Source organism: Pholcus phalangioides, unplaced genomic scaffold (assembly GCF_987345545.1).
Source record: "Pholcus phalangioides strain wild (caught in Gottingen) unplaced genomic scaffold, Ppha-v1.0 ptg000003l_1, whole genome shotgun sequence".
NCBI lineage: Eukaryota > Metazoa > Arthropoda > Arachnida > Araneae > Pholcidae > Pholcus > Pholcus phalangioides.
In genome coordinates, this window is record NW_028301596.1 from 20,310,275 (window position 1) to 20,332,146 (window position 21,872).

The 21,872-nt window shown below is 38.7% G+C and overlaps 1 protein-coding gene across 8 annotated transcripts in view; it reads right to left on the minus strand.

Annotated features, from left to right (window-relative positions):
• LOC149088239 (calpain-B-like) overlaps positions 1–21,872 on the minus strand; it is a 63,070-nt gene that overhangs the window by 28,836 nt on the left and 12,362 nt on the right. For 4 of the 8 annotated variants that reach the window (XM_089245663.1, XM_089245706.1, XM_089245654.1 and 1 more), the window contains exons 2-4: positions 3,941–4,117; positions 1,646–1,715; positions 180–432 (exon numbers count right to left, since the gene is read on the minus strand). In XM_089245663.1, the coding sequence (XP_089101789.1) occupies positions 180–432; positions 1,646–1,715; positions 3,941–4,117 (500 nt within the window). Of the gene's footprint in view, positions 1–179; positions 433–1,645; positions 1,716–3,940; positions 4,118–7,905; positions 8,332–11,205; positions 11,574–21,872 lie in introns of those variants that run through there. The other 4 variants (XM_089245714.1, XM_089245697.1, XM_089245689.1 and 1 more) reach the window with 4 other exon arrangements.

Below are 21,872 nucleotides of genomic sequence, written 5' to 3' on the forward strand. Positions count from 1 at the left end.
TCAGTGTGCAAGCATGTGAGAGACATATTTACTGGGTAAGGGGGGCGAACTAAGCGGGCTGTAGTTCAGGGAGCAAATTTAAGGAATGAGTGGTCAAGAAAATTGGACTAGAATGGATAAAACACATAAATCCGTCTCTGACGATAATGTCCAAAAAAAATCGAGTATTAGAGGAGTACTTGGCGTAGGCCTTTTCGAGGAGGGCACTCCAGAACTCGTTGTGGTTCTTCGAGTGCATGTACAGGAGACGTCCGTCGCAGGTCGGCAGCCGGTCGTCGATCACTATGTCCACCCACCGACCGTACTGCCAGAACCTGAAGTGGAACACGCCGGCGTACTTCTGCACGAACGACTGGTCGTCGGGTACGACCCGGAAGAACAGCGCCTCGTTCAGGGTCAAATTAGCCACCGCTGCCAGCATCCAGCAATCACCTAGGAGAAAACAAATTGAACACCGTATATGACTAGTGCCGTCTTAACACACATGGGCTCACCCGGAAACGGCGCGGGCGGGCTTTCATGATGATGAGATCTGGCAACAATTTTCAAGAGTAAATATGTAAATTGGTGATCAGGTATTTCTAGCCAAGTGTGGAGGGGGGGGGGGGGGCATTAGAAGAATCAAATTACCCGAGAGCCTATGATGATCTTAAGATGGTCCGGCATATGACATACCAAAACACAATTCCCTCACACAAAGCGGGTTGCCGCTAATTGAAAATGAACTAAAATATTCAATCCCATTAAAAGCCAAATTCATTTATTTTCTTTCACAATTGGCGCTTTTCGATGTTAACCTCGTTATTACGTGTTACCTTCGTCCCTGTACATTGACAAATTTATCACCATTATCTATGCATCTCGCCACACGAAACGGTACATATTCCCGGGGGTGGGGGGGGGGAAGGATTCAAAAAGGTATTTTGCTTGTGAAAGCGCGTTTCAAATAGATATTGCTCAGTAGGCTTTATGTTAAAAATGCTTCTAATCTCTTCTCTACTATTTAACATTGTGTTGTTGATTAGCGTATGCGGAGAATTCATCGCCAACAATTCAGCGTCACACAATTTACCGAAAGGAAATTTACCGCTACGCAATTCACAGACATGACGATTCATCTCTAGGAAAATTTACCGACAAACAAGTCATTGACAGTGAGATAGTGAGTGAGTGGATGAGCAAATAAACGAATGAGTGAGTCACTCATTCGCTCATTCGCTCGTTCATTCATACTGTCTCTGCCCCGCTCAATCACTAACTTAGTCCATCACTCCTTCGGTCATTCACTGGTTCTCTCAATCGTTCACTCACCCACTCACTCATACGGTGGCTCAAAGGTAATTCGCACATTCACTTGGTCATTCCTACGGTCACTCACTCGTTCACATACTCATTCACTCTTGCTCAATCACTTGGTCTTTAACTCACTGGTGACGAACGGTTGACGACGAATTGTTTCTCTGTGAATTTTCTCAGCGGTGAGTTTTCCATCAGTGAATTTTTTCCTATCGTTGAATTGCGTTGCGGTGAATTGCTGTCGGCGAATTTTTGTCAGTGAATTTTATCTGTCGGTGAAATCCCGTCACCGGAAGACATTTTTAAAAATCATTCGCATTCAAAAATGACGTCAACAAAATGTACTAACCGAGCTCTCCCTGCACGACATCAAATCGAGTGGCTCCTTCCACGAAGAGTCTCGGCTCTGCACATATATCCTAGGCAGAAATGTTTTCTTTTTTAGTGAAACACCGAGAGAACACGGTCTGAAAACTATAGTTTGTGTGTTTTTGTTTCATACTCGAGTCACTCAAAATGTGTATAGAGCAGCTCAAATGCAAAATCTTCAATTTAGAAATTTCTTGGGTTTTTCAAAATCGTTTCAAGATGATTATTTAAAATGCAAAATACGTGGTGGGCAAAAAGTCCACGACAGATTAGTTAAAAAAATCCACCCGATAGACATGAAAAAGTTCGGTTTTGCACTAAAATACTTGTCATGGCGGTAGAGTTGTTCTCTTCTTTTTTTTGTTATGAATTAAACAAAAACGTCAAATCCGACTCACAGATGGATGGCGCTATGTCACGAAAAAACTTGACACGACACATAAAACTCGACACAAACAGCCCATAATTAATGAATTCTTACTGCAGTATTTGCGTTGCATAAAACTAACACACTTCAATACGAGCATCCTTTGTAGCTGAGAGATGCTCAGTTTCAATCCACGTACTACCTACAGCATGCCCCTCCCCTCCAAGGGTGGGGCCCCCAGACCAGAATTTTCACGGGCTCTTCTATAGTAAATTTATAGCTCAGCAACATCAAGAAACACTTGAAAGCTATTTATTAGCTTTTTATTTATTTATTATTTATTAGCTATTTATTACCATTTCGGAGAAATGGTGTTTCAAGCTCGACGTTTCAGCAGGGGATCATGCTTACATTCACACCTCAAAGTCATCGAAAAAGTGGTTCCGAGCTAGAAACGTCTCGGTTCTGAATTGGCCAGCTTTCGGTCTGTACCTCAACCCCATAGAAAACCTATGTAGTCCCTTACACATGCAATGCATAGCAGAGGGGGGAAAACAATATTTTTCGGTTTCAGTACTGAAAAACGCGAATGAGAAAGTACGGTTGGATTTGTCTAGAATTGGTACAAAACCTTGTGCATTCGATGGAAAATCGTGTTTGATGTTATGTAAAGCAATGGCAATCACATAAGTTACTAAAATTATTTACTCGATTTCTAAAAAAGTGTATTTAATATTTGTGCCCAAACTTTTGTGGCACACATTTTTATTGTTTTCGCTATAATGTAGCAATTTATGTTTCATTTTTGTTGCGTGTTTATTTCATTTGTGGCAGGAATCCTGCATAAAATGTGTAATGCTTCACAATTTACATTAAATAACTTAAAACTCAAAATTAGTGTTGTTCACCTTATGTGGCGCACTGTAATAAGTGAAAAACATCATTTGCGGGGCATCATGTCGATATATAACTCCAAGTTTTATCTTGGACATTTGATCATTTTTGTGGCACCATGGTCATCTTATGCACACGAGAGTGAATCAGACAGAGATTAACAATTTATTGCGATTCCGAGAGGTTGGTGCGCTAACCCTTCGGTGTAGGACTGATTGCCTACGGTAGCAATCGTTTTCTGTGGTCATGTTGCCACCGTTTCTGTAATACCACCGCATCAGGAAAATTTCTGACAAGGACATACTGGGTATCGAACTCGCAACACCTCTAAAACACCTAAACAACCTTTGAATGTTTAGACGAGTATCTTATCGGTCTGGGCTACCGTGCCTGTATCTTGGACATACCTGTCCTAGAAGTTTCTAATGCATTTCTGAAACAGCGGTATGTTGCAGGATGTTCCAGAACTGTATGGCTAAAATTATAGTACGTCAAGACAAAAAAATTTTCCCGATGCAATAGAACCTAGGGGTCGCAAATGACTTTTATGTTCCGTGCGTGTTAATATAGAATTTAATCCACTGGTGCCAAAAAGGAGGGGAAAAATTTTCCTACAGAGTAACCCTGGAATGATGTAGGGAGAAATATTTTACCTCCTTTCCTCTGCCCACTCACAATGCCATGAGAAAAGAGGCGATTTCTATGTAGACAGTTAAGAATACATATCCCAGTCTCTCTTCACGATGTGAGCAGGGTTACCATATTTTGGTGGCTTCAGAAATGTTGGGATGCACGTATCCAACGAATAAGTGAGTTGTGACCCTGGGTTCCATCCGTAAAGCTGTTTGTCTTGAAGTGTATTATCAGCCCTGCTTATGTCAGAGGTAGAGTTCAGGGACAACCTGCATTGTTGAAGTTGAAATGCGAGAGAAGCGATTTCAGATAAGTCTTTCTTTGTGTGTGACAACTACATTGTCAGTTGCTTCGATCAGTTAAAATTCAACGTTTACTTACCCCTGGTCTCATCCATTCGATGAATGACGGCGATGACCGGCTGAAATAGAGCGATGACCCATCGGCCGGGAACTCCGGGTCCTCAAACAGCACTCCTCTCCTCAAGCAATCATCGCGGATCTTCTCGAAGTCCTGGATCTCACCCCTGGGTCTGAAACCAGACCCTCTCTCACCGAACTGAAAAACAGAATGAACACGACAAGATGGTGAGTATGACATTGTCTTGAGAAATCTTCTACAAGACGAATCACAGGAGAATTGGAAAGATTTGGATCGGTGATAGGCATCGTGAGGCATGATTATGACGATCCGGGCAAATTAATTAATGACACACGACATCTCGGAATGCCGAATAAACTATCGTTTTCCTTTTTATTGTGCTTCAATTTAAGTTCATATTAAGAGCTAAAAAAAAGAAATCTTATCATCATTCGTTTATCACAATGGGATTCTGATACGATTCATCATTACAGCGGGTTTCGATTACGACGGATAACAGTAATTTCAGCCATAAAGCACGTTTTATATAACGGGTACACAACCTTCTCAGTGCACGAGCCAAATATACGGTATTTGCGGGCCAGAAACTTGCTTATGAATAGTGACAACGTGACCCATATTTTACGGGATATACTCATGAATTTGTGTGGAGTCCCACTATTTTTTTTCTAAAATGCCCCATTTTTCCCCGCACGTTTCCAACAAAACTTAGTTGATTTTTTGAAATTACGAATAAGGATTATTTTCATGGCTTATAAATTATATTATGCGATTTCATCATCATTTTTTTTTTTGTCATATAAAAATATTTATCTCACATATTTGGCATATACATTTTTACCCTTTGTGACTTGCAGTTGCCCTCTATTTCCCGTCATTGGTGATTTTGCAGCAATTTTAACAATAGATGACAATTTTATTTACCTTTAACATTTTTGGCTGTCATTGACAACATTACTTGCCTTCGACAATATTTTTGGCTGTCATTGACAACTTTACTTGCCTTCGACAATTTTTTTGACGGTAATTGGCAATACCCCGTATGGATCTTAATTTCCCGTATTTTTATGAAGAAAATAGCCATACTATATAGGTAAATGTATTTATCGAGTTGTGTGTATTGATACGTTTCTACCGGAACACCATTCACGGGCCGGATGGAACCTGGGCTACATGTGGGTCGCGGCCGGAGATTGCGCATTCCTGATATAGGCATATAAAAAGTTTCCTGCCCCGGTCAAAATTTCTACATGCCCTGGGCATATCGGGAAATACATTTGTCAAAAAAAAGCTCTGGTTCCTACATTCAAAACATAATAAATAAGCACTACGAAATACTACATTGCAAAGGGAATCAAGTTTTCAAACGTTATTTTAATGTTTCCAGGTCATGAAAGCATAAGAAACATCGTAGTAACCGATATTTCACTGTATCCGATTATTTTATAAGTGGTCCTAGCTTATCAAAATAATCAATTATTTTGTAAATTTTGAGAAATTGATTTTTTGGATTTAAAAAAATGATAGAAAGTCAAAAAAATATGACCAGAATTCATATTTGTGAAATCAAAAATTACCGCATTCAAATTCAGATAGATGACGCTAATGAAAAAACCGAAACTTCGAAACGCACAAATACCGAAACTGTCTCGAAAAATTTTCCCACCAGAACAGGATAAGAAAAAATTATGTTAACCGATGTTTGACTGCATCAAATTTCTCTATAATTGAGCTCAACTGTAATAATTTTTTTATTAAAATTATAACTATATAAAAAAAACAGTAATTTATTCAAAAGAACAGATAAACATATTGTTGAAATATGAATCAATTCAGAAATTAGTGTCTCAAATCGGCACCAGATGACACTAGCAAAAAATTACTTTTTTTCCCCTTTCTTTTAAATGCGCAATTTTTTTTGATATGCGTTGAACAGAAATGGTTGAAAGTTGGTGAAGTCCATTGTAAGCATTTGGAGGGTACAAGCAGGGCCGTCTCAACACCCGGCAAATCGATGTTCTGGGGTCACTAATCAGCCGGAAGTTCCTTTATAAATTTTCATATGCTTTCTTTCGAAAATCATGCACAAAATCTCATTATCATCACGAGACTCCCTTATGAACTTGAGGTGCCCGGGTGGGCCCATGCTTTAAGACGGCACTGGGTACAGGTCTGTCGACAAGAGACATACACAGTATCAGTTCTTTCGATCATTTCCTATCCAATTTTATTTCATTGTTGCGCTATGCTCGCTGGTTTTTCCATAAAAAGTAATGTTCTGCTAATTTTATTTCTCAAAGACAGAGTTTCTTAACCTTTATCAGCAGCAACAAAAAATCAACATCAAGATCAACTTTGCAACCCATGGGACTGTTTGTTCTTCTAAATTAGTGAAATCAGTGACGCAAATTCAGTATAACAGGGCCGTAAGATTCGTACGACTCATCAGAGAAGCCCCTGCAAAGCAAGTTTGGGTTGTGAACTCAAGAATCTGAGGCTGTAAATGGATTTGTACGACTCATCTCAAAAACCCCCGTTAATCCAGTGTGGGTCATGACCCATAGCTGAATGAATGAATAAACGCAGGACTCTGCCACTAGACTTATCCCGCCCAGCTTCATGGCAGAGTCTGGAGCAAAGTGTGTGTACTTAACAACCTGAGTGCGTACCTAAGTGTTGTGTCTGATTTTACTACAGCTATCTATATTTAAAATTTTGAGTGAAGTGTAATAATTGAAATATTTATAATGTTTGCTCTCTGACTTTTTGTCGGCTCGCATTTGCGCCTCAAAGTTAGGGACCACAAAAAACAAACTTCAGCCGACCACCACTGTGGCACAGATGGGATTCGAAACCGAGTCCTCACGATGCGAGTCAGTCACTGTGACCACTCGACCACCACAGTGGCCATGACCCATGGCTCAAGAAACCTATGAATGACTAACGAAAAAACACATCCCAAGGACCCGTCTCCAAGACGTAGAGGCCATGAGGTTGATTATAGGACATGTATATAAGCGGGATGCGAAAAAAAAAACTAATCCAGAATAAGTAAGAGAGGAAAAAGCTCTTCGTTTCACGAGCTAAAGTGTTGTTTAGTGTTGACGAGGAGCCATCTTGTTTGAAGTCATTCCGGGAGGAGAAAAACACGTGCATCACACAAAATACACACATTAAAATTTTCTGACAGATTTTGTTGATATGATTGACGTTATTTTCCTTTTTCCCTCATAAATAAGCTTTTGTTTCTCAAGACACACGAAGCTGTTGCAAAACCTGTTATTACCGAGCATTTCTTGTTATTTTGTTAACTGCTCAATTTCCTAATACTTACAATGATAATTATTATTCGGAAATACCCCGGAAAGAAAAGCACCTAACGTATTTCACGTACAGCGAAGGATACATAATGTCGCGTATTTACGAAATAAAGGCAAAATTTCTCATTTTTGATTAAAAATACAAAAATTTAATTTTTACTACTTTTCTGCCAAATATTGAGAATTTTTGCACTTTTTGGAGCGAAAATAAGGAAATAGTTCTACAACTTTCAACTAAATACTGAACTTTGATACTTGGCTACGTAATTAAACTTTAAAAAAAATTGTGTAGTTGGTTTAGTTTATTTTTGCTAATAAATGCAAAATTTTTTGTTTGAGAATTTTTTTTCGGATGAATGTAAAATTTAATCGTTTGAGAATTTTTTGCAAATGAACGCAAATCTTTTGATGATGAACGCAAGAATTTTTCTTTTCGGATGAATGCAAAATTTGGTTCTTTTTTTTTCCGGATAAACTCAAATTTTTTGACCAAAATTTTTTTTCGCGTATGAATACAAAATTCCTAAATTGACAATTATTATTTTTTTAATTTTGTGAATAAATGCAAAATTTCCGATTCGAATTTTTTTTTATTGCAAAATGTACGTATCTCTAATAAAAACTCTCTGAAAAAAGAAAACTCACCCTCCTGGTGAAACGGAAATTCCGCCTATGACCAAAGAAGGACGAAGACTGTCCGAAGAAGAAAGTAGGCATGGGCATTTCCCTGACTTTTCAAGTCTTGTTCAGAAAAGTTATCGCCATCTTATATCGCTGAGGAACATTTTTAAAATGGCGGCCCATCTTTCTCACTGAAATTCTTTGGTTACACGCAATAATTCGCCCGATTTAGCGATAAGCAAGCTGCTGTTCGTTGAATATAACAACACAGTTTCGTTTTTAGGAACATGTGAATGTGGATCGCATGTGTTCGAGCTTTTTTTTTATGCGGCCTCCCACCCGAGATGAGTAAAGTAGAGCCGCTAAACTCGTTTTTAGAACCTTGCTCTTTCCTGCTAGAAAACGCATCACCCACGTGGTTACGTCGACGCGGGAGTTTCGACTGTGAATAATAATTCCTTGAGGCATTGCCATCGTCATCTCTATCCATTACGTCTTCCACAAGAGGTCTTTTCATCCGAGAAAACATGCCAAGATAAACATCTGCTTCTGAGAAGGAGAAATTCACTCGCACGTGCTTCGAGAGAAAAATCACACTCTGGGGATGCGGTTGCCTTTTTTTCTGGTGTTTACTCACTTTTCACAAAACATACATATGTCGATATTATGGAATTTTTATCGAAACGCCAGCTTCTTCTAAAAATAGCTATTGAGATCCAACTACTTTCGGGAAGTGACTTGAATACAGCTCACTGTATCGCCTATATCTTATTGTTTTTTCATGATTTTTAACTGTAATTTTCACCAAAGTTGCTCTATGTAATTGGCAATCATATTGTGAAAAATAAAATTGATATCTCTCGGCATGCGTACTTGAAAATTATTTTTTTTAAATGCACATATTTCATGAAACACGAAACTGGTTTCATTTCAAATTTCACTGTAATGTGTAATTTTTATGTAGACACATTCTCGGTAAGTTTAGTAAACATTAATTGTAAACTCCACTCTTGAAATAAGCAAAAACCATGGGATGAAAATTCGGATTTTTAGAAGCAGCATCAATAGCTTTCTGAAAATATGTGAAATTTTTAAGAAAACGCATATAAACATTGAAAATGTTAGGTAAAATATTTTGTGAAAGTGTTATAGTGCAAATTATTTGCAGCCTTTTTTGATATAGAGTTTGGTCAAAAACATTTTTTCTCTTATTCAATTTTTTTGGCGGTCTCCTAAATACACTCGTGATTAAATTCTTACTGTAAATTGTGAGGGATAATATGAATAGGGTTTACGGGATTGAAATTTCAGAACAATTTATCAAGTATTTTTGTAGAAATTCGAAAAAAAAAGTCTCTGAACTCTAAATTGCCCACTGACTTATGGCTATACTGTATAGGGTGGTTTAATCATTCCTTTAGCAAGAAATACTGGAGCAGTATTTGAGCGTAATGCTTCGTGTCATTGATAAAACTCATAACAATAAAACCAAACAAAATATTGAGAAAAACTGGAAAATATGAGTTGCTCTTTCTTTTAACTAAAGAGTTTCTTACCAATACCCTCTCCCGGGGTTTATTCGTTCATTAGAAATTGTTTCAAGCAAATTCGATTACATCTACTGTATATAAACAAGGAAATTCGTGGAATCGCTTTCACCTTAATTCTATTAACAATGAGAAAAAAGTTATTATATGACACACTGTAGACGCACAAAGGAAAGGAAGATAAGAGATTTTTTTTTTTTCATTTTTTCCCTGAGTTTACTTTGAATAGAGATAAGTCGGGAAAAATATCCAAAAGAGTGAACCAACCTCGTAAATAGAAAGAGAGATACGTAACTTTATATTTATGACTTGAAGCAAGACTTTAAAAAAAAAATAGTCGTCGGCACAAGGTCGTGCTAATAAATAAATAACCTCAGAGTTGAACAGTTGGTGCCTTTTGCATGACAATTAATGGATGACAACATATTGAAGAAAAAAAAACTCAAAGGGATGAGAAAGTTTTTACCGCTTGCACATGCATGAACCTTACGCTTCCATTTATGCGGGGAAAAAGTACATGAATGTCAAGTTTGAATCACAGACTCGTAGTCGTATTCGCCTTAATATGCACAGGGTGCATAGGTAAAAAATAGGGCGACATTTTAAAAAATCCTTTTTCTGGGGTAATATGGAATAGGGGGAGGGAGTTCAAAATGAAAAAAAAAACTAATTCAAATTGATCGAAAACAAGATTTAATGAGTCTGTGACAATGAAAAATAAAAATTTCATCGTTTGTTTATTTAGTTTTGATGATGCGGTGGTGTCATAGTCTATTTACTGGAGTCGCAAATGCAATCTTCCTGTTCTGCCCCAAAACGGTCAAGATGGGCCCACCCAGAACATGACACACATCATTTCCAGACCTTTCTTCTATTTTACTAAACTATTTTCCATCTTGAAGAGATATGTTAGCCCATCTTAGGTAATATTTATAGTACTCCATATTACACCCGACACACCATCAGTGAAAAAATAGCGTTCTATCTAACCGGAGAGAACTGCTAGATAAAAATGAGCACAACCCAATAAAATACAACACTTGTAATGTACATTGTGCTTAGTTTCAAATTATTGGACGCATTTCGAATACTGGTTAATAAACACTTTTGAAAACTTGCCTAAGTAAATTCTGGAAGTGAAAAAACAAATTCCTATAACAGCCGTGACGATGGGTGACAACCGAGTGACACTGACTCTATAGCATCCGGAGCATGGGAATCATTTTGAATTTATTTATCGTTCTCCACTTGGAAGCCGAATCTGAAGGCAGAGGAAAACCAGGTGTTTCATATCACCCAGCTTTTCCATATTACCCAAATATACTATATATTTTATACTTTTATATTGGGTTGCTGTATTTTAGTTATATTTGAAAATGCAAAAACGTTTATGAAAATTCATCAGAATCCCTCGAATTCTAAAAAAAAAAGTTATTGAATAGCCGTGGCTTAGTATTAACCGCTAGAGCTAAAAATTGACATTAAAAGCTGGATAAGTCATTTCTTTGTTACAAATTACGGTAACTAATTTCATAACATTGTTTAAATCTGTGCTTCGAAATTCACCGTACGGTGTAAGTTTAAAAATATAAGTTCCAAAATATATCTATGCTGTGTAACAACACAAAGAAAATGAAAACTTGGATCAAAAATTCACTAATAAGTATTGTACTTGGTATTTTTCAGCTACGCCTCCACTTCTTTAGTAACTCACCGGAATAATTCAGAGCAGTTAAATTTAAGAAAACAAAAAAAAAAAATCGATATGTAAACAGACCTTGTGTATCCTCCATCGAAACGAATGCTTCAAGACCATGATGCGAACACACGCCGCCTTTCCTTATTACTACTTGTCTCTCCCAAGATAGAAGATGAATCCTGTGAAATCACCGAGCACCCTGCCAGTCTCTCTCTCCCCTCTCTATCTCTATCTCTGGGTGCCTGCTCTTGTCAATTCAAAAAGGAAATCACGAAAAGCCTTTTTCTTTTCCTCTATATATACAACGTTTTCTCTTAGAGACGAACCGGACAAAAATATAAAAATTATACGGGACGCCGAAACTCGTACACGCTCAGTGGTGTAACTGGACACTGGAATCATTCACTCGGCCCGGTATCTTTTTACTTCAGCTGTTTTTGACGCTTAAAAGATGTAGAGGGGAAAAAAAAGAATGTGTAGAGCCGATTCGGAAGAGGAACTCAGATATGATTACATGGTCTCACTGTAGATGTGTTTTCACACTGGGCTCTTCCGCTTTATTATGAAGTCCTCATTAGACGATGACATTTATTATGCATTCATTTTTTTTTGTTTTTCGTTATTATTATTATTCTCTCTCATTCGGCTGTAATTATCGCGTAATGTACAATTTTGAATTCACGTATTAACCGGCGAAGAGCCCTATGATATAAAGAGGGCTCATTACGGATGTTGATAGACCATTGAATTTTCGCGGATGTGTGTAGAACTAATAATTTGTTAATTATATCAAATGTCATTATGAGGTCATTTCACGAGTGTTTTTATTTGCGTCTGCGTTTGAGAAATTATTTATCAATAGGTATGTTAAAATTTATGAAAATATTTTTGTCAATTTTTTAAGAGGTACTACAAGTAATGCGTTTCCGATCCCCCCTCCATGGCTTGTGAACTGCGGGGGGGGGGGGGGGTTCTTTTCCTTTCTTTGAACTCGTGATTCTCAACGTGGGGCCCACGCCTAACGGGGGGCAATATGATTTTTAAGGTGGAAAATTCGATTTTTTTTTTTAAGGGAGCAATCACATGATTTATAAAAATTCATATTTGATAAAAAAATATGTAAAAAATGAAAATTTTTCTATATTGCAGAATTAATGAAAGTTAATATTTGATAAGGAAATAATTTCAGGGTTAATGAAAATCCGTATTTAATGAAAAAATAATTTCCGAATTAAAGAAATTCATATCTAATGAAAAAAATAATTCACAAATTAATGAAATGTCATGTTTAATGAGGAAATAATTTAAGTATCAACGAAAATTCATATTTATATACATGTATAATAAAAAAAAATGATCTCGGAATAAGTAAAATTCTCCAATAATGTAGGGTTTCCCCTGTTTGCCCCGAAACCCTTGGCCCCGCTGCGTTTAACCGTTAAGACGCTACTGCAAGAATCAAGATACCACAGTATGACTTATTGGCCATTGGGCTTCACGGAGATTTTATTCTTTTTTTGCCTGGAACTGTCTTGAAGGTTGAAAACTCATATACTCTTTAGACCATGTTATAGGGCTTTCGGCTTCCTCCACGTGGATTCTGAGAGAGGGAGGGTGGGGGGGGGGAAGATACAGGTAAATTTAAGGTTTCAGAAGAGCGCAGAGAGAAACAGCATTGATACTGAAACGCATACTGAAACAGCATTTGAAGAATTTTTTCAAAATATTATAACTATTATATTTTGTACTTATGTTTCATACCGCCTGTCAGTCGAGTGGTTAGGGAACTAGCTTCTCACTGCGCAGGTCTGGGTTCGAATCCCGGTTCGAGCATGGATGTCTACTAATACTAAAAAATTCTCTGGACGGATCATGCTGATCCCTTGGGAATACGTGAAGATCGCGTTATTAAAAAAAAGAAAACTGTTTCTACTTTTTTTTTCAATTTCCGATCATCTTGGACCGCATATCCCCCCCCCCCCTCCATGTGTGTGTCTTTTATGGGGGGGAAGGGGGACTTCAGGATTTTGGAAGATGCTTTGGTGGGGGCATGACTAAAAAAAAGTTTGGAAACACTGCTTTACCCATTTTTCTTAAACCGCTAGGTACGAAAACCATTTCACCAAACCAAATTCATGTAACCGCTACATAATTTTAGATTTAATCAATGAAATACTGTCTGTGGCTGCTGTGGTGATCGAGTGAGCATAGTGACGGACTCGCATCGCAAGGAGCCGGGTTCCAATCCCACCGTTGCCACAGTGGTGGTCGGCTGATGTTCGTTTTCTGTGGTTCCCAACTTCGAGGTGCCGATGCGAGCCAATCTCCCCGTTGAAAAGTCTCGCCAAATAGAGCAACAGGCCTACTACGATACAATTAGTCAATCATTACACTTCACTCATAGTTAGAAAAATTGACGTCAGATGGCAGCACCACAAATGACAAGCATTACACAGAAACAAACTTCACGTTAGGTTCGCAACACACATATGCACAGCTTCCAGCATGGCCCAGGCTTTATTCGACCGCCTGCTAAAATCTCTTCATTGAGACAGAGCGATGAGCCATGATCTGGATTTTAGGAGTCTTTATACTGCGTATGTTGTGCCGTAAATTATTTACCTTATTTTGCTTTTTCTTTTTTTGCAGATTCTGAAATTATTTCTCCCGTTTGTGCACAGGGTGCCCTATAAATTCGTAAATAGTTCAAAAAAGTTCGTAAAAAGAATTCGTAGGTGGTGAAGGAATTGGTATATTTGAATGTGGTTTGTGCGAACAAATTATTTTCACGAAGAGGATTCTTTTTTGGAACAGAAAACATTCTAGTTCAAATTTTCGTCGACAAAGGATATTGTACGAAAGTCCAAAACGACTGATTGGACCTGAACGAACCTTTCTTTAATCTCTTCCGTGTTGTTTCACCTCAGCCACGAATCGCCGGCTGAAGCTTTACGAACGTTTCCAACACACTTCACCCCTTCATCCACCAATGAAAACCTTATGTGAGCGATAATGACAGGCAAATTAAGAAATGGGCTTTTTAATCGTACGCCAAGCATTTTACAGGACTCTGATTTGCATATTTCCAATGACCTGCTTTCATTCTACGTACTACAACCACGCTCTATCGATAATAATTTGAATTTTTTAACCAAAAATACAAATTTATAAATTGTGCTAAGTATTTTCGATCCCGATTCTAGTAAAAATAGAGCAAGCTTACTTGCAGGAAACACACACCTGGATAATTAAAGTAAGTTCCTTGAAAAAACGGGACTCGTGTGGCCACACGGGGGAGCCGCTGTAGATGGGGCGCCAAATCCGAGTTGAAAGGGGAGCAAAAACTTTATTGACTAAAGAAAAAGGTGGATTGGGGGAAGGGGAACCAAAAATAGGACCCGCACGGATAGCGATCTCTTCTCAAACCACCCCTGCGGAAACTCATACTTCCCCGAGCTGACTAAGTATTTAGTTGTGGCTGTGGTTTCACTAATTTCACATACACATACATAAATACCATTGAGTAGAGAAGATTTGAGTATTCCAGTTGCGTACACCGGGACTATACGTAAAGTGATACGAATGTTAACTAGCTAGATGACTAGCAGGGGAATTGATATGCTTCGCATCGCGTGCGTCGATATGAAGAGCGTAATCCCTGTCGTCCCTGTCGTAGATGGTAATTCATAAATAGACGCATTTATTTCAGAGTATTCACTGCACGAGTTCCTCTTTTATGTAACGATATGCAAACGAACGCTTCTTATTAAAGGTGCCCAATGTATGCAAGTCTCGTCGTCGCAGAGACATTTCCGAAGACGCTGGCCTTCAGTAGCTTGAAGAGGATAGAGTATGTCTTTATTTGGTGTGATTGGGAGAGCGGCTTTTTATATAGCAGGGTTTCCGTTTTATGGCAGTTGTTCCCAACCTGCGGTACGCATACCCTCGGGGGACAGTGAAAAACCATTCGGGGTACGCGTAAAATGATCAGCGATGGCGGAAAAAACGAGTGAAGTGATGAAAACGTGTAAAACATTTGTTACTACAAATATAACAAGGGAATGCGCAAGCGTTTGCATTTCGAGAACTGCACGCGCACACCCCCTACCCTTATGCATTTCAAGAGGTATGCACACACACACCTTCTGCGCATGTCGATGAATTCCGAATGCCGCCTGTGAATTTCAAGAAGTGCACACACACACATACCTTCTGTGCATTTCAAGAGGTGCACAAATTCACACCTTTTACGCATTTCGACACAATTCCGAACGCCTTCTGTGAATTTTAAGAGGTACACACACACATACACACTTTCTTCATATTTCGAGTAGTGCACATAACCTCTGCGCATTTCTAGAGGTGCATACACACACCTTCCATGCATTTCGAGAGGTTTCGAATAGCTATGAATTTCTAGAGGTGCACACGTACACTTGTGCATTTCGAGAGGTTTCGAATAGCTATGAATTTCTAGAGGTGCACACGCACACTTGTGCATTTCGAGAGGTTTACACAGCTTCTACGCATTTCGAGGATTTCACAGGCACCTTCTATTCATTTCAAGAGGTTTCAAACGCGTTCTTTTAATTTCTAGGGATACGCAAACCTCTTGCGCATTTTTCTCGGTGTGCTGACGCCCATCATACATTTCTAGATGTGAAAAGCTTTCAACGCATTACAGGAGGGTGCGCACGCATTCTACGCATTTCTAAACGCATTACACATGTATAGGAGCAGACAAAGCACCTACGCTTCTCAAGGATTACACGCAACTCCCACGCATTTCTAGGAATACGAAACTTCCTAGGCATACGCCTATATATATATATGTGTGTGTGTGACAATCCCCCTATGCATTTGCAAGGGAAATTGTGTGATGCGGATCTATTTTTCGCTAATGATTAAAAAAAACACCGACCAATATTCAATCTGATCGATTACATAAATCATTATCTTGATTATTCAAACTGTTGTTATCAATGTCATACTGTTCTTTGCCAGGCACACACAGATGGCGCATTTACGTTTTTGAAATTAGCGAACTTGAAATCTTGAAACAATGTGAGGGTTATGGATAGCTTTTCCCCTTTTATAATCAAGTTATAATAAAACATTGAAATCCGGATTTCCATTTTTTATAGAAAAAGGTTAGTTATAATCATACCACTTCTTTAGTGATTGTTAGAGGAATTGATAGGAAATAAAAAAAATCCAAATTTCGCAACAACAAAAAAATTTCCTATAACCGGAAAGTTTCCAGTTAAAACTAATTTCTATTCATCCGCAATGTGTGTGTGTGTGTTTTTTTCAAAAATCAAAAACTTCACATTCGTCCGCAAAAATATTTCTCAGATCAAAAAATTTTGCATTCATGTGCAAAAAAAATTTTCAAATCAGAAATTTTGCATTCATAGAAAGAAATAATTTTCAAAAAATGTTAATTCTCTCACATCAAAAATTTTTCATTCATCCGGAAGAAAAAAAAATTCGAACCAAGGAAATTTCTCATTAATCCGCAAAAGGAACTAAAGTCTGTACTTAGTTGAAAGTTCTGGTAAATTTCCGAGTGCCCAACGAAAGTAGTTACAACCTGTTTTCGCGTCAGAAAGTGTAAGTTAAGATTTCGCGGGGAAAAGTGGTAAAAATAAAATTTTCGCATTGTTATAGAATATTTTCATCAAAATTGGCAAATCTCGCATTTATCACATTTACTTCGTTAATACGAAAATGACGTATCCCTAGTGGTTATGTATATTATTGCTTTTTTTTCACGATACGTGTACGTATCTAGTCCACCTGTTACGTGCCGATAAGAAATGGCGAATGTTTCACGCAGATTACGCACCCAAACAAAAAAACAAATGGCTTATTTGTTGATCAAAAAGTTTTTTTTAGTTTTTAATTCTTTTTTCCAATATTTCCTTTCAATGACGTCATTACTTCCTATTTATTATCATACTTCTTTTTCTTACATTTGACTTTTTTTTATAATTCCTTGAGCATGATGAGTACACCTGCTTAATACTGAATCTGAGTGCGTATAACAAAAAGAAACTCGTATCACATAATCACGTGCCTTTTGCGGCCTTGGACATCATTTAACTCTGTATATACTGTATATTTTATTTATTTATTGTGATTTTATTGGGCTTGAAAAGAGCACGAACAGACAGGACTTGCTATAGCGGTTCTGCTGTGAAATCTAGTCGTTCAGGGTGGACTAGACCTTGGTAGATTTGATTGATGCTGTTGCCAAGTCGGTTATTATTATTATTTTTTTTCATCTGATGTGAAAGCTGAGAAAACAGAGTAAATAAAAGGGAAACCGAAAACAAATATCGAGTTTCAATAGCTTAATAACGATAAATAAATAAGATTTTATAATCTTACTCATCACCGGCAGTGAGTGATTAATGGCTGATAATTTTTCGATGCCTCATCGGTGAGAGATTTGCTGGTGTTTACTAATAATTGACCAATGATCTATTAGATGTGTATCAAGAAAGGATACGTAATTTTCGAATTTATGAAATAGATGCGGTAAATGCGAAATTTGCCATTTTTGATAAATAAATGCGAAAATTTTGATTTTCACAACTTTCCCACAAAATCTTGATAATTTACACTTTTTTGAAGCGAAGATAGTAGTTTTGCTGAACACTTGAACTCTAGAACTTTCATCTGAATACAATACTTTAACACTTGGCTACATAATTTAACTATAAAAAAATTGTCATTGATTTAGTTCGTTTTCACGGATGTGATGTAAAATTTTTGATTTGAAAATTTTTGTGGCATTTTTCATCCATAAGAGGACTTCACATATTTTTCATTAAACATGGGGAGGGGGCACACATTTTTAATCTTAACGGCGGCTTTGCTGAAGGATAGCGTTTTCAGTCAAACACAAACTGAGAAGGGTTTTCCCTACAACATTTCGTGAGACACGTGTGAGACGTAGAAACATGCTCTCTTTTAATGAGGTAGAAAATATAGAGGAATGATTTATCTTTTTCCTTTGCATACTATCACGTGTGTGTATATGTATACTGAGAGTTAAGTGCCCTTTCTATTTTTCGTCTCCACCCTCGTCTCTTTGCATTATACACATCCAGCTTCAAAACAGCATCGGTTTTTCGTTTTGAATAGCAGCCAAACGGATGGAAAACAAGCAACAGGATACGAAAGAGCAGCAGTAGGGAGTTAAAAGTTGCCGCCAACTTGAATCATTTGCACGCAGCGTTGCGAAATACTCTGTGACATTGTCTATCTCTCTCCTCTCTCTTTCTCAGACTCTGCGGGAAAATACCGTTTTCTAAATTTAACTGACGTGTTCCATCATGTGCGACCTCTCACTGTCTTCCCCTAATCCCGTGACAAACACAGTATTATTATACGAGAGAATTCCCACTCCACTCCGATACATTTATGTTACTTTTTTCAGCCTTAACGGGTCGGCCAACGGGACCAGGGTCATGACCCCCCAAAATTATTGAAGACTTTCGTTCATTTCTAGTTTTTACAAGTTCTATTTTTAGGGAGTGCGTATTTTAGTGTAGGAATTCTTCAGCATTTATGTGCATTTCAAGTATATGTAGAATGGCGTTTCAATTCCGTCTTAAAGCATGGGCCCACCCAACGTGCATACAAATGAGATATTAAACTAAAACTTTCTAGAATAAGCCTGTGAATTGATAGGCGAGCATTTCAAGCCACTGGACATGAATTTTGCCGCTTTTCTCCAATGTTCTAGAGTCTAATTTTCTTAATCACTCATTTCTCGAATTCCCCCTCCTTGTGCTTTAACCGACTTGACTCCCACCCCAATAAATGCGCCTGCTTCTCCAAGACAATCTTTTGGTCCCTCCCCATGCTTGCACACTCTCTAGGTCACTTTTTCGTTTCTCCCATGCTCACACACCCTCTATAGGTCACTCCTACGCTCACACTTTCTAAATTACTCTTTTTGTCATTCACATGACTGCACACGCTCTTTTGGTCGCTCAATGACCTGGTCCCTTGCTCTGTAGGTCATTCTTTTGTTCACTTACGTGATTGCAAACTCTCTATGTTAGCGTTTCTTAACTTATGGTTTGTGACCATGGCATAGGTGGTCCACAGGAAGACTTCATAATTTAATTATTAATGAAAAATTATTCAATTGCTGTAATATTGATATTGGTAATATCCTTACGAATTAAAATAAACACTACATGTTTATTCTTAAGGATACCATATCTCATCGAAGAAAATGCGGTAAATTGCGATCCTAAATATGGGTACCACTAATTGCAGTCAAAAAAGTTCGAATTAAAATTCAATGCGATTCATGACCAATTTACTAATTATTGCTGAATATGATGCGAACGGCGAGAAAATAAAGGGCTCCGCTGCAAATCACAGCAAACACACAAAAGTGCATTTCACGAAAAAAAAACATCCAAAGTGACTTGGTGAATACGGGAAACTGGGATTATTTTAAGCCGGGATTACACTATAAAAGTATTATTATAAAACTTGAAAAATGCCACATAATTTTGGCGGCCCCTCGAGCGGATAAGCCCCGGAAACTCCCATCTAGATTAAATACATCCCAAATTACAGTTTTTTATGTGAATCGTGTTGCTATCCAACACATCCAACAGTTTGAATTTCGCAGACAAAATACAGGGGTTGGACAAAATGATGTGAACACCTGTGCAAAAAACAACACTCGGGGGAACCTGTCGTATACGCCCGCCCTCTAATGTGGAAGAGTTTCACCCATTTAGTGGGCGATAATGTGCACACATCCGTCTAGTCGTAGCAGTGATCGCGTTCGGATGCGATGTATACTGGGGCGTTAAAACTTCGTTATGACTGACCTCACAGATTTCGAAAGAGGCACGATTGTTGGAGCCCGTTTTGCCGGGCCCACAGTAATGAAAACGGACACCCATGTTAGTGTCGGGAGAAGTACTGTGTCAATGGTAATGACAGCCTATAGCAAACAGGGAAAGGCGTCATCTACCAAGCATAACAGTGGCCGAAAGTCGAAGATGGCTGATAGACCCCAGAAGGGTTTCGAAGCGAATTGTGGCCAGAAAGCACAAGATAATAGCATCCCAGATAACATCTACAAAAACTATCGACAAAAACTATCGGTGTATCGACAAAAACTATCCGCCGTGTACTGCATGCAGCAAACATACAAGGTAGAGTGACTATTACAAAATCATTGGTGACACCTTGCAATGCCTTGAAACGACTAACATGGTGTCACGAACATAAGAATTGGACACAACAACAATGGGAGAATGTCATCTGGTCAGACGAATCGTCATTCACATTATTCCATGTTTACGTTAGGAGAACGCCAGCACAAGCCTATAACGTTGATTGTTTCCTTCCTACTGTTAAGCATGGAGGGGGGATCAGTGATGCTGTCGGGCGCGATGTCTCAACGTGGTCTCGGCCCACTTGTTGTCCTGGATGGGCGAGTTTATGGAGTGGTTTATGTCAGTATTCTGGCCGACCATCTTCATCCAATGGTGCAATATTTGTTCCCCGATTCTCGACCTGTGGTTCCAAGAAGATAATTAATTCGCCCGTTCACACTGCTGGAATTGTCGGAGACTGACTTGATGAACACCGTGATGAACTGCAACACCTCGTGTGACCCGCTCAGTTCCCTGATCTTAATATAAATGAACCTTTGTGGGGTATTTTGGAGGCATGACTTGTATTTGTCCATCCCACGACGGATACAAGCTGTAATTAATGCAAAAGGAGGGCCAACAGCCTATTGATAAAGATTTTGTCCCATTTCACAGGTGTTCATATTATTTTGTCCAACCCCTGTATATGTACTACTTTTTCTTCTGAACTATAAAATTTTCTGCATCACCGCTGATTCGACGTCCCTCCTAAAGTGGCGGCCACGCGGGTTGCACATCCTTTCAGCCGCCCCTGGTCGACACTACCTCCCTCCCTTCCCCCACATCATCGCTCAGGAGCTTTCCACAAATGCGACGCGCAGAATTCAATATTTGTTGAGGGAAGAAAAAAACTTTTTTGTTTTTTCTTCTCTGATCCGACATCGCAATTTCGAAACACAAACGCGATCATAATTTGTTTCTTTCCGCTATTCTCTCAAGCATGATCGTTACGGGATCTGGAAATTTCAGCCCCGACATTTCGCCCCCGGAAATTTCCGTATGAGCGACAGAGTGACCACAAAAGAAGCTGAGTGCGAGTGACTGCATTGGTGAGTGAGTGACCGTATGAGTTACCAAGTGCGTGGCCGTATAACTCTGTGAGTGACCACACTCACTTGGTTACTCACCGTCTCTCATACGGTCACATAGTGTCACTCACTCATACGGTCACATAGTGTCACTCACTCATACGGTCACATAGTGTCACTCACTCATACGGTCACATAGTGTCACTCACTCATACGGTCACATAGTGTCACTCACTCATACGGTCACATAGTGTCACTCACTCATACGGTCACATAGTGTCACTCACTCATACGGTCACATAGTGTCACTCACTTATACGGTCACATAGTGTCACTCACTCATACGATCATGCACCCACTCACTTGGTCACTCATACGATCATGCACCCACTCACTTGGTCACTCATACGATCATGCACCCACTCACTTGGTCACTCATACGATCATGCACCCACTCACTTGGTCACTCATACGATCATGCACCCACTCACTTGGTCACTCATCACTCGCTTGTCCA